Here is a 13,766-nt window from a genome sequence, read left to right on the forward strand (position 1 = left end):
ACAACACCCTCAGTCCTGCGTTGACACCCCCCTTCACCCTTCTCATAGTTTTACCCTTAGCAGCTGTGCCTGAAGTTAGATTCCTGATCATTTCCACATTCTCTGTCCTGTTACTTGTTGTGTAAATTTTAATAACCTCTCCTGTGCCACCCTCCTTCAACTAGTTGAAGTCCTGTGACCTTGATTTACCTCGATTTGCACCATCAGTTCATCTATGTTATTGCTAATGCTTCATGTATAACGATACAAAGCCTTTAATTTTGTTCTATTATCGAGTTTCCCTACACTTTTATGGCTCCTTGCTACAACATGACGATCATAAATTTTGTCATTTCCATTTATTTTCTGGAAACAATTAATCCAATCACTAACTGGATTCCGAACTTCCCCTTTATCTTGGATTTTATAATTTTCCATGCAACTAAACCACCCCCAATCATTTAGGTTAAAGACCCTAGTTATGTGATTCACCAGGAATCTGGTCGAAGCCTGATTCCGTTGGAACCTCTCCCTCTTTCCCCAATCCTGGTGCCAATGTCCCATGAATTCAAATCCATTTCTCCCACACCAAGCTTTGAGCCAAGTGTTTATCTCTTTCATCTTGTTGACTCTGTTTCAATTAGCTCGTGGCTCAGGTAGTAATCTGAAGATCATTACCTTTTTGGTTCTGCTTTTTAATTTAACCTCGAGCTGCTCACATTCCCTCTTTCCGCTTTCTACCTATATTATTGGTACTGACATAGGCCAAAGCAGCTCCCCTCCCATCTATCAGAATTAATGTCATGGAGTGAGTCAGAGTTTTTACAACATTGAAAGACGACCTTCGGCCAATAAGCATTACTAATTTACTATCCAATTAAAGATAGGAGAATAAACAGAGGGAGGATACCGAAAGCACTGTCTTGTTTAGTCAAGCCTTTTCCAAAGTCATTAAATTTTATGCTCTGTTCATAACAATTTCTGGAAGAGCTAACCCCATGCAGCAGATCAGGTATCGGGGAAAGGGAGCCGTTCAGGTTTCAGTTATTCAGTCTGGGCAACCATGCCGTTGAAATAAGACCGGCACGTCTTGAATAAGTCATTTTTGACTCCGCTGTCGTGACCGGGACTTTGTTTTGCTGTTGGGCATGGATCAAACTGGGAGTACTGAAGACGATAGCGTGTTCACCACCATTTCTTTAACTGATGATTCGGGTAAAGTCGAGTTTATGATTAACTGGTAACTCAGAGTGCACAGAGAATGGAGAAGAATAGAGACCTTTTTTTCCTGATGGGATTGAATGTTTGACTTTGCTTTTTTTTCCAAAAAAAAAGCAGTTCCGTTGCTTTAGATTTAAGGGTTGATGCATCTTTTGAAGGAGGCGCAAAACAATATACAAATATTATTTGAGCGTTAAGGAGTTAAAAACACCCTGTACCATTATTCTCTTCAGCGGTTTCACTAACTATTGGTGCAGACAAGTGGATCACGTTGAGTTCAGCCAATGTTGATCAGACAGTCGATGTCAGAGGTATTTGTGGCTCTGAAGCAACGCAAGAATGCTCTTTTTGACTCGAATCAACGATTTCACCTTTTTTTTTTGGGAAAAAAAATCCCATCTTGTTTATACTCAAGCAGCCAACTGCCAAGTTGGAAAAGAAAAAGTCTGTTTGACAAAAGTTACTTGTAGATGTTGCAAACAGTATTGACCGGATGTATTTGCCTATCCTCGTGATTTCCAGCTGGGGAAACAAATGCGGTTTGAACGTAGAAAAGTCAATATCGACGGTTTAGAAACTTAACAACTGAATTTCTCGCCTTAACATGTCACCCAGTTAATCATTAAACAAGTGAAATGTGGCAATATTGGATTTAACTTTTTTTTATTAAAGTGTTCACATTTTTTTCCATGAGCAGTTTAGAAACGTGTCTTCTCTCCAATGAAACCATAGAGGTGGTCAGTTTATTTTTTTTTAAGAAGGTTGTATGTTTGTGTGTGTGTTAGTGAACAGGAAACCTATTTCTTCTCCCTCTGATCAGTGTGTTTGCTTTTTCTTGGCTTCCTGGGGTTTGTCCAATTCTCCCTCTTGTGGCCGTCCTGTTCAGTTCAGTATCTGTCTGAAAACCCTTTCTCAACCTATGTCATTGCCGACGCCTTTCTTAAAATAAACCCCTCCAGCCCCCGAGTACCTGGTGTGGACAAGGTAAGTGTTGTACTCCCGGGGGGTGCCTGGCCAGACCTGGAGGCGGCAGCAGCAGCAACACTGGTCCCGCGAGTAGCCTTTATTTTGCAAATACAGCTCCCCCTCTTCTTCGCAAATAAAACGAAGGCTCTTTAAAAATGCCGGTAGCTGGTGATACTTTAGGCCTTACCCTGCCGAATGGGAGGAAAGATCCGAGTAAAACCCCTTCCACACGGTGGGTTCGGGGGAAACCTGCGACCCAGCTTCAACAAGAGCTGCCCTCTCACTGTATCCCAGTGTCTGTGTCTAGTTTCAATGTAACAAAACCGTGTCTGCCTCTTTTAAAAGCTTTTTAAAAACCTTCTTTAGTTTAAGTCCTGGCCCTGTGCATTATACCTTCTTCCTTCCCCCCCCCCCAGAAAATACTGCTCTTATTGCCATTAAGTTTCAGCACATGGTGAGATTGACTTTTATTTTGATTAAAGCCTGGAAACCTTGGTCAGTTTATTAACTGAAACGTAAGGCGACTCCTAGTCAAGGCCCCAGGCTTTATCCTGCCTAGGGAGCTACAGTCGCTGATCTCACCCAGGGTACTGACTGGGTTTGAACAGATTTCCCCCCCTCACTTCCTGGGGGCGAGTAGCAAAATTCAACTGCTGCTCAAAAGTGGACAGGATAGATACAGGAAGATGTCCCTGATGGTGGGGTGGGGCAGGACCTGGGGCTCACATTTGGAGAATAAGGGGTAAACCTTTTTTCAAGATTGAGATGAGAAATTTCTTCAGCCAGGGAGTGGTAAGCCTGTGGAACTCACTACTACATAGTAGTTGAGGTGAAAACATTGTGCTCTCAAGAATGAGGTAGATATAGCTTGTGGCTAAAAGGATCAAGGGTTACAGGTGGGATTTGGGTATTGATTGTTTAGATTCCATACAATATGGAAACAGGCCCTCGGGCCCAACAAGTCCACACCGACCCTCCGAAGAGTAATCCACACAGACCCGTTTACCCTACGCTATATTTCCCTCTGACTAATGCACCTAATACTATGGGCAGTTTAGCATAGCCAATTCACCTGACCTGCACATCTTTGAACTGTGGGAGGAAACCAGAGCACCTGGACGAAACCCATGCAGACATTGGGAGAATGTGCAAACTCTACACTGACATCATCCAAGGTGGGAATCGAACCCAGGCCCCTGGCACTGAGAGGCAGCAGTGGTAACCACTGAGCCACCATGCTGCCCCCCTGAGCTTAATGACCAACCGGGATCCTGTTAAATGGTGGAGCAGACTGTGTTGAATTGCCTACTCCTTCAGCCTCTGTATTTGAGTTGATACTGTTCTGAGTGGTAATGGGGAGTGTGGTGGTTGAGGATAGGCGGTAAATGGTGCATTTTCTTCAAAGCACCATGGATATTCTGCAGTGATGTATGCTGTAGCTATATTTGTTAAGGGATTGGGGGATTAAAATGGTCCTCTTAAAATTTTTAATGCCCAACTCAAAACTTTATCGTTTGACTCTTTCATTCTCCTTGTGGTCTTCCATGATGCAGTGTCCCAGGCAAACAGTTTATAATTATACAGGGCAGGTAAGTCATTTGTCCCCTACTGATATTCTGTCTGTACACTTATGAAAGTTATTGAAGTTGCCAATGCGGCTTCCTTCTGAACGTTCTCAAGTTTTGGATTTTGTGGATAAACACATTTAAGATTCATTCAATATACTTCATTTTCATGTTCAAAATAAGTGAAGGAATTATGCATTTTCTCAGCAAATCAGATATTTTCATGTTTCCTCCGTGTTTGTAGTTAAAAATCTTGTTATACATTTGAACAATTAAATCAACTGGGGCTTTTCCACACTACATTTTAAGTAGGCCAATAAGATGAGTTTATGTTAAAATACTGCACTAATTTTTTTTAATGTCTTCTCAAATGCCCACTGTGCTGCATATGCAATGTTGGCTTGTGTACAGGCCTCCCATTCATTCTTCCTTCCTTGAATATTGTAGTAGGACTCAGTGGCAGCTTCTGTCCAGGCTGGCAAGACCTAGCACTGTGGCTTGTGTTTGCCAGCCCTGGGGGAATAAAGTGTCCTTCCTCTAAACCACTGCATCCACCAGCAGCTTCAAGTCCCTATCCCGCAAAGTGGAGTGCCAGTTTTCTTTTATCTGCCAACTCTGGGGCACATGTCAGAAACCAGACAGCATAATGTTGGGCTGCCAGCATTTGACAGCCTTTTAAAGGTAGCACTGAAAGCAGAGATCCCAAAATATCAGAGGGGTCACAACGACCTTTGTCTGATGCTGGCCTGATTTTGTCAATGTGGGGCATGGTTCATAGTTAATAAAGTAAGTTTGGGGCTATTGTGACTTGCTAGGTCACAGAGAGAGAAAACTGGCTGCCAATTTCTGGTAAAATCCAGCCCTGTGTTTATGTGGAGTGAAAAATTGATATTGGTTTAACAATTAGGTAAAAACAAAGACTGCAGATGCTGGAAACCAGATTCTTGATTTAGTGGTGCTGGAAGAGCACAGCAGTTCAGGCAGCATTCAAAGAGCAGTGAAATTGACGTTTCGGGGAAAAGCCCTTCATCAGGAATGAAGGCAGTGAGCCTGAAGCGTGGGGAGATAAGCTAGAGGGGGGTGGGGGTGGGGAGAAAGTAGCATAGAGTACAATGGGTGAGTGGGGGAGGGGATGAAGGTGATAGGTCAGGGAGGAGAGGGTGGAGTGGATAGGTGGAAAAGGAGATAGGCAGGTAGGACAAGTCCAGACAAGTCATGGGGACAGTGCAAGTTTGTTTCACGACATGGTTGAAGAGTTTCAGGGCAGAGGAAATGACCTGGGAGTTGCAATGGGAGAGGGACTCCCTGAGATTCTTGTAGAGAGAGGAGGAAAACTTCTTCAAGGCAGGCATCCTTGCAAGAGGATTCGCCAGTAGGGTTAAAAACCATGACTGCAGATGCTGGAAACCAGATTCTGGATTAGTGGTGCTGGAAGAGCACAGCAGTTCAGACCTCCCTGACCTTCATCCCCTCCCCCACTCACCCATTGTACTCTATGCTACTTTCTCCCCACACCCACCCTCCTCTAGCTTATCTCTCCACGCTTCAGGCTCACTGCCTTTATTCCTGATGAAGGGCTTTTGCCCAAAATATCAATTTCGGTGCTCTTTGGATGCTGCCTGAACTGCTGTGCTCTTCCAACACCACTAATCCAGAATCTGGTTTCCAGCATCTGCAGTCATTGTTTTTACCTTGTTGATTTTAACCCTACTGCGAATCCTCTTGCAAGGATGCCTGCCTTGAAGAAGTTTTCCTCCTCTCTCTACAAGAATCTCAGGGAGTCCCTCTCCCATTGCAACTCCCAGGTCATTTCCTCTGCCCTGAAGCTCTTCAACCATGTCGTGAAACAAACTCGCACTGTCCCCATGACTTGTCCAGACTTGTTCTACCTGCCTATCTCCTTTTCCACCTATCCACTCCACCCTCTCCTCCCTGACCTATGACCTTTATCCCCTCCCCTACTCACCCATTGTACTCTGATACTTTCTCCCCACCCCCACCCTCCTCTAGCTTATCTCTCCACGCTTCAAGCTCATTGGTTAACAATTGTATGATTTCAGCTTGCTACTTGGTTTTGAAAAGTGCAGCTTTTTCTTTTGTAAAAGCAAGATCCAGTGTTTTATACTTTTATAATAAGGTGACTTTGTTTTGGGAGGTGTTGATGTGTTACAGTATGAGCCCCTCAGGTGGTAGGGCATTTACGTTCCCAGCCTGCAATCTTCCTGGTTAGAGCCCAGGCACTGCTGACATGCACTTTAGTGTTGAGAGGGCATCATAGTGGAATAATCCAGTTGTCAATTGGTGCCTTGAAGCCCTCCCTTGCTGGCAGGAGCTGCTAGACGGTGATCAGTAAGGAGAAGTTGTTAGTTGAATCATGAACCTCGGAGCAGAAGACCCTTTTGAATGGTGGAGTCGACTTATTGAGATCACGTCTGATCTGATAATCTTCTACTTCATTTTTTTTTCCCTTGCCTTTCCCAGGATGATTCAAATTGCCTATCTAAGCCTTGCATATGCCTAATGATCCAGCCTCCACAGCTCTCTACAGTAAAGAATTTCAAAGTCTGAGAAGAAATCCCTGTTCATCTCTTTTTTTTTTTCCAAACTGGGTGACTGTCTGGTTCTAAACATTCCCATAATGAGAAACAGCTTCTTAGTGTCTACCCTGTCAAGCCCACTGAGGATCACTTGTATTTTTCAGTGAGGTATCCTCATTATTAAACTCTAAATCCAAACTATGCTGCCTCTCTTCATAAGAAAATCCTTTTTCTGAATTGCCTCCAATGCCAGTATATTTTTCCTTAGGTAAGGGGGCTATAACAGTATTCTAACTAATGCTTTGTATAGCTTTAGCAAGGCATCCCTATTTTATACCCCATTCCATTTGAATTAAAGGCTAACATACCATTTTGCCATACCCATTACCTGTTGAACTTTGGTAGTTTTTTTTTTTGAGATTCATGTTTGAGGATCCCAAATCCTCCTCTGCAGCATTCTGCAATTTTTCTCTCTTAAATTAATATTCAGCCCCTCTTCCTGCACATTTTCCCACATTATGTTCCACCTGCCAAGTTTTATTTGCCCATTGATTTAAAGTGTCTGTATTCCTGTGTAGACTTCATTGTTTTAACCCTTGTCTCTTGCCTTCCCACCCACTGTTCTGGCATCCACAAGTTTTGCTATGGTACTTTCACTATCCTCATTCAAATCACTGACATATATTGCAAATAATTGTGACCACTGAGACCTGCAGTACTCTACTAGTTAGTTTCCCATTGTGAACATCCCTTGGACTTCAAGTGAGTTGTGTTGTTGGGTAACAGCAGTATCCTCACTGCTTCAGGCTGTGGACAGCTAACCTAACAGACAAGGGATAAAACCTGGGATTTCTCTTCCTTTTGAATGGACTACGTAATGGATAAATATCAACTGAGAAATGAACTGATGTAAAATCATCTTTTAATGCCTTTTTTTTTCCTGGATCTATAAATAACTTTGCTTTTTTTTTTCTAGTGGATTCTGGATCTACCATCTCTGATTTAAAACTCGACAGTGACCCGTTCGTGATGAATGCAGATATGGAAGGTATGATTTATAAAAATGGAATTAACTGCTCGAGCTTTAAGTGCATTTCAGTCATCTCAATTCTGGATTCTTTCCATAATAAAATATTTGCTACTGCTCTGTTCACCAAAACATCATAAAGAAGTATGGTTGGAGTCTTAGAAATTCATACAGGAGTTGATGTTCTGTGATTTCACTCAGGGAATCTTTAATTTTTGTTGCCCTGAGTCTTTGACCGGAGTTTGGTGTGGACTCGAGTTACTGGTGGAATGGAGAGATTAAGTGTGATCTCTGAACTGGCAGCTAGTTAATGAATTCTGGAGCTGATTGTTGAGATGTGTGTGTGGGAGCAGCCCACAGTAATTTCCTCTACCTTTCTCAATAGGGAAAGTTATAACTTAGGCTGCACTTCAACTGGAGTTATTGAGAATGAATGTGGTCACCGTGGATGTCCATGTTGAATCCTAATGTTAAGTTAGTTTGCTTGCAGCTTTATAAACTCCTTCATCAGAAAATTAAATTTCTTTATATGACAAAGTCTTGGATGTGCTATAGGCACTGAGCCCAAGTATGATATAAAGAAGGTCAGAGATTGTGATTGAAGATTATAACGTAGGGATTGAAAGATTATCTAAGCAGCTTGAGGAATCATTTATGTTTTGATTGTTGCACTCAACAACATGCTTACAGACTTTTCTATGTAAGACTTTTTTCATAAGTTATGACTTGACCACACCTTGTGTGACAGTGTTTGTAGATGCCATGGTTGTATTATGATCTTTTAATGGGGTTAATTGATTTTTTACAGTACTCCAATATTCTAGTTAAAGTGAAAATGCCAATGTGAAGAAGTGTTTTGACTTGTATAGGTTGCAGTTTTCTGTGAAGGTCACCCTTTGGCCCTCCTATTAATGAGGCAAATGACTAACCGCTTCTTTTTCTCTGTGAATTTGGAAATTGTAGGCATGCACGGGGAAGTATGTACGGAGCAATTTTGAGAATGTGGGTCTTTCAATCATGAGGAAACTTTGCAAACCATCAAAACAGAGTCAAAATATTTTCTGCTTTTGAGATTTCTTCTTGATTGATTGTATAAAGGGCTCCCTTTTCACTCTCACTGTCTTCATTATTAAGTAATTTTAACCATGTATCAATAACAATCCCTGCTGTACTTGTATTGACGAATGGGGTATTTGGATATTCTCTCTTGCGCTCGCTCCCTCAAGCAGAATTAGAAAAATTCAACAATGTGATCCATCACCATTCTATTAAACTTAAAAGCCAAAACACTAGGAAACTATTAGTTTCTTAGGCAAAAACTTTTTTTCCAAAAGTAACCAATATACACAAGGCCATCACCATCAATGCAGTTTGTGCTGATTGGTGAGGTCTGCATGGTTAAGTTTGGCTGGAACAGTCACTTCGCGTCCAATAATTCACAGCATGAGAGGTGCTTTGAGATAACCTTTAACTGCAAGGCTTTATGAAATTAATCTACTTTATTATTATCCACTTGACAATGTCCATTACAAGTATCAGCTGTTGCTTTGCCGCAGTTTAGGAAAACATTTTTTGGAGACTTTGCAGTCTTGCTTCCCAGGCCCTGACCTTGCTAACCTTCCTCCCTGCTGCGCTGTCTCCCCTCTGGCCTAGTACACTTGCAGGCTGCTGGCACTCTGCTTCTCACCCTAACTCCAATCACTGGGTATATTTCTTCTGAATTTGTTGATAGGTCAATAGTGAACCAAATCAGCAAATCCGAGAGACGACCAACACTGACTGGAGGAGTGCTTCTCCAGTTCTCTCTGTTCCATTTATGGTAGTGATTTCTCTGATCACCACTGGGCATTTCGAGGGTAAGTTAATCTGCTACCCACCCCCCAGCCAGGAATTTTGAGTTATCGTAACTGAAGGCTATAGAAAGCAACTCAAAGGGAGTCTTTTTCAGACTTTTTAATGGATTTTTTTGGAGTCTTGATCTGCTTCATGTTTTTAATCATGATTTTGATCTATGAACGTGTGTAATTATTTTATCATTTTCCAGTGATTAACCCTGAGAATGAAGTAGACTTAGAAGAGAAGACACGACTGATTAACCAAGTGTTGGAACTTCAGCACACTTTAGAAGGTAGGTTAATTAGCTATGAAAATTTCTACTAATATATACTTGAATAGGTTTTGGCTTTTAATGTAAGATGCCTGTTTACTTCAAACATTATCACCACTTAATTCTGCCGTCTCTGAAATAAATGTCAAGTTTGTCTCTTTTAGAAAAAAACCTTTTTATCTTCCTTTTGTCCTTCTTAACAAAAATCTCTAGCTGGGTGGAATTGGCCATGTTTATTTCTGTGCCAGGTTAAGCTATTTGGTATGATTTGCATGGCGATGCCGCAACTTTTTGTATTTATATTCTAATGATCAGGTAAGAGTCTTAATATATTTTCTTCTGTTTACACAGAGCTGTCTGCACGTGTAGATGCTGTAAAAGAAGAGAACCTTAAACTAAAGTCTGAAAATCAAGTCCTTGGGCAATATATAGAAAATCTCATGTCAGCTTCTAGTGTTTTCCAGACAACAGACACAAAAAGCAAACGAAAGTAACAGCTAGTTGATTTGATCATCAGATTTTAAACTGTATATACATGCTCGGTCTTAAAATGTCTTCATCTGCTTCAATTTCTTAAACGTTTGGCTAACTAAATTTGACTAGTGTTGATTTAATACATTTCTAAAATTTTGTTCCTTTTTTTTCTTTTAACCTGAATTCCTTCAAGGACAAAATTTTAGGAAACTTTATTGAGCATAGTTCTTACCCTTGCTAACAGGTTTACATTTAGTAATATGTTATAGCGTAATCCTTCAAACTTGTATATTAGTATTATGCACATTGGACTTTTATTTTGAGAGTATAGTCTATAAAGGCATGCTGTAGCTTCTGTAATGTTCTGGGACTTCAGCACAATTCACATGTTGTCCCCAGTTTAACCTGATTGAGTTATAAAGCATAATTTAGATTTAAGGGGGAAAAAGTGCAATGTAATGGTAACACTAGTAAAAGGGGTATGTCTAAAACTTTGTATATGCTGAACTGTAAATGCTGCCTGTGTGTACAGTGATGTTGTTGTCGTCCTATATTTTTGTTATGTATTTGCTATAATAAAATATTAGTTTTTGTAATGGCAAACTTTGTCTAACTGAATTCAATTTAATACACTACCTTTTTTTGGTAGCATGTCCAATTCTCAACTTTAAAAATATACTACTTTCAGCGTATAATTTCATAGAACTATCTTTATTCAAAAAAATGGGCACAAGTAATACAAGATTTTTTTTGTTGTTGCAATTTTTTGCCAAGGGTTAACTCCAAGTCTGACTATTCTTCTGGAAAATTCTTGAATAAGAAACAACCCCTCGTTTGCAAAGTGTCTTCCCACTCCACCTTCCTGATGCTTCTTATCAGTTCACTGAAGGGAATTGAACAGATCTTGACTGAGATGTGCCAGGGTTGAGGAGGTGAAATATGAATGTCTTCCCATGAGCTGATCCTAGCTGGTAAGCTCATGGGTTATTAATCATTCCTTCGTTGTCAGCCTAAATCCAATCCATTACGTGGACAATGGGAAGAATTGAAACTTTCCACTTCGAAGTTGGGGCAGGTTACAAATTTATTACCCCCAAGACCTATACTTAAAAATGCTCTTCTGCAGAGAAAACCAGGTACAGAACAAGGCAGGGACCCCTTATACTCTTTTCAACCTGGTAGATTGCTAAATCTTGTTTCCCAGTCTGATTTTCTCTTCTAAGTACATCATTGAAGAAACATGTCTCTTAAAGATCACCAGTAATAAGTATATACTATAACCTGCTAAACATCCATCTCATGGTGAGCATTGTGCAATAACTCTGATCTACAGCTTCAGCCTTTGAAATCACTTCACCTATTCTTCAAAAATAGCACAATCTATGTATCTGCAATGACTTTCTCTGACCAGTTTAAAATGAGTCTCAATTATTCTTTTGTTTTCTACTTGTAAAAATGCAATATAGCATTGTTTTTAATTGTCCTTGTGTGTATGAGTTTTGAAGAGTTGTACTTTTGTTTGGTGTGAAGGCATGAATAATGATCCACTTTGTTAAACACAAGAAATCTTGCTGCTGACGGGTTAAAGTTTTACCATAGCCCCAGAGATTAAGAAACAAATGCATGCTTTCCCTTCCAAAATCAATTGTGGATAGTAAGCCAAGGATGCAAAAATTCTTGATCTTAAATTTGAATGTTAACTTTTTCTTTCTCTCTTCACCAGATGCAGCCAGGTCTGCTGAGTTTCTCCAGCATTTTTCTATTTTTTAATTTCAAATGTCTACATTTGCAGTATTTTGTTATAAAAGTGCCAAGGTTTTGTTTTGTTCATTCTTCTAATTAAAGTTGGTATCAGGTCTCAAAAAATGGCATATAATGATTTTTGGTTCTTTTCCATTTTCTTTTGGTGGCAGAATGGAAGTTTGGAGAATAACACCGAACCATTAGCGCTCTGGCTGTTACTGGCTAAACGTAAAGTAAATATGACCCACTGCATTATCCTAATAGGAATAGCAATAAATTGGTTGGGAAGGGGAAATTCTAGGGATCTCCTGTAAGATTCCATCCCCCACTAGTGAGTTGTTAGTTGCTGTGTCGGAGGAAGTGATTTATTACAAAATTGTGAGGCATGGATAGGATAAATAGACAAAGTCTTTTCCCTGGGGTCGGGGAGTCCAGAACTAGAGGGCGTAGGTTTAGGGTGAGAGGGGAAAGATATAAAAGAGACCTAAGGGGCAATTTTTTTCACGCAGAGGATGGTGTGTGTATGGAATGAGCTGCCAGAGGAAGTGGTGGAGGCTGGTACAATTGCAACATTTAAGAGGCATTTGGATGGGTATATGAATAGGAAGGGTTTTGAGGGAAATGGGCCAGGTGCTGGCAGGTGGGACTAGATTGGGTTGGGATATCTGGTTGGCATGGACTGGTTGGACTGAAGGGTCTGTTTCCATGCTGTGCATCTCTATGACTCTATAACAGGAGGGAGGAGCATGCATCTTACCTGATGGAGTTCAGATAGAAGAAAATTAGAGAGATTGGTATGTTCCATGAATGCATTGGGAGATGCGGCATATTCTAACCAATATTTTTCTTACTCCAGGATGGGGTAAAGGTGGAGCTAACACCAAAGTGTGTGTCAGGACTTATCAAGGGCGAGTTGCAAAAAGAAAGATTTAACATAAAATTTTATTACTGCTGCATAGACATTATTATAACCTGCTTTTAACATCTTCTAACACCAATGTCTTGAATAGGCGTGCAGAATGTTACATACTTAAGGATTTACTTGGGAAACAGTGACGTAGATTAGAAATGAACTGTGTGCACTTTTTATTTAAAGAAGCCGTAGCTAAAACCCGTTGTTTGGAAAGAATGCATCCACCCATCCAGGCAATAGATAGCAGAGGCACAATTGCAAGCTATTTAGAAGAAGGTATAGTGCCTTAGAAATGGCAGATTGTGAGTACTATACCTACACGTTGGGGCAATAGATATATCCAATTAAATGTATACCAGCTGTCTTAACATCAATGATAGGAATAATGCAGCAGATTGAAAACTCTGTTTAATTTTTTTAGATTTTTAAAACCATAGGCAATATTGATCCCACAATGGCAAGTCTTGCTTAACTAACATTGTTACCTTAATAAAATTCAATGAGAAAACCAGAAATAGATTGATAAGTAAGGTTCACGCATTCTGAATTGGGGACAAGTAGCAGACTGGGTGGTACATGGTGGTAAAACAGTAGGGGTTGTAAGGAGTGTGTTATTTTGGTTTTTTTTTTTAAACGTTGGAACTGATATTAGTGAAATATTTTAAAACCTAGTATTTGAAAGGGTGGGAACAGGATTGAAAATCCAAAACTAGACATTAATTTCAACCATCAGGTAAACAACTGTCTGAACAAGTCATAATTGAAGAGTTGAGTTGCAGATGATTTGGAGCTGAAGGGTTTTACTGATGCAGCTTTTGCTGGCAACAAGAAGCTGACGGGTCTATGGGCTAGTGACCAGCTATTAGTGACAGACCTTTTTGCCTGCCAACAACTGTGTGATTGGTTCTCATGTATTCAAACAGCTTGGAGTTAGGAACGGGTTAGAGAAAGAGAGGTGTTCAGTTGTTCCTCAGCTAGAGAGCAGTCTCTCTGTTCTCTGTAGTCAACTCTCTGTAAACTCGAATAAACCAATGTGTCTTTCTTGCAACAGTTGTTGTATACTGCAGTTTTAAAACTGATAAATCAGATACTTCTGCTTTTATAAGGAACAGCCCACCTTTGTATTTCTAGCTGAAGGAAAGAATCACAGGAAGATGACTACAGCAGCAGAGTCAAAAGGATTATCTCTGTAACCGCAACAATCAGGGAACAAATGCTACTGACTGTCTTTCCA

The 13,766-nt window shown here is 40.5% G+C and overlaps 1 protein-coding gene across 2 annotated transcripts; it reads left to right on the top strand.

Annotated features, from left to right (window-relative positions):
• The first annotated feature begins 1,101 nt into the window (after nucleotides 1-1,101).
• On the top strand, nucleotides 1,102-10,454 carry LOC140485690 (short coiled-coil protein). 2 transcript variants are annotated; one of them, XM_072584106.1, is made up of 4 exons: nucleotides 1,102-1,194; nucleotides 7,245-7,316; nucleotides 9,340-9,423; nucleotides 9,754-10,454. In XM_072584106.1, the coding sequence occupies exons 1-4, from the start codon at nucleotides 1,128-1,130 to the stop codon at nucleotides 9,894-9,896; spliced, it is 366 nt and encodes a 121-aa protein (XP_072440207.1). In that variant the 5' UTR covers nucleotides 1,102-1,127; the 3' UTR covers nucleotides 9,897-10,454. The 2 variants fall into 2 exon arrangements, with proteins under 2 accessions (XP_072440207.1, XP_072440208.1); XM_072584107.1 differs by lacking the exon at nucleotides 1,102-1,194 and adding an exon at nucleotides 2,027-2,184.
• Nucleotides 10,455-13,766: the final 3,312 nt, after the last annotated feature.

This window comes from Chiloscyllium punctatum, chromosome 14, assembly GCF_047496795.1.
Source record: "Chiloscyllium punctatum isolate Juve2018m chromosome 14, sChiPun1.3, whole genome shotgun sequence".
Classification (NCBI taxonomy): Eukaryota; Metazoa; Chordata; class Chondrichthyes; order Orectolobiformes; family Hemiscylliidae; genus Chiloscyllium; species Chiloscyllium punctatum.

What these genes read in the sequence shown, in the direction of transcription:
- LOC140485690 (XM_072584106.1), top strand. Translation starts at nt 1,128, where the DNA reads ATGGATCAAACTGGGAGTACTGAAGACGATAGCGTGTTCACCACCATT. An exon ending in TTCTTTAACTGATGATTCGG is followed by an intron (nt 1,195 to 7,244) that starts GTAAAGTCGAGT and finishes TTTTTTTTCTAG; the next exon opens with TGGATTCTGGATCTACCATC. An exon ending in GATGAATGCAGATATGGAAG is followed by an intron (nt 7,317 to 9,339) that starts GTATGATTTATA and finishes ATCATTTTCCAG; the next exon opens with TGATTAACCCTGAGAATGAA.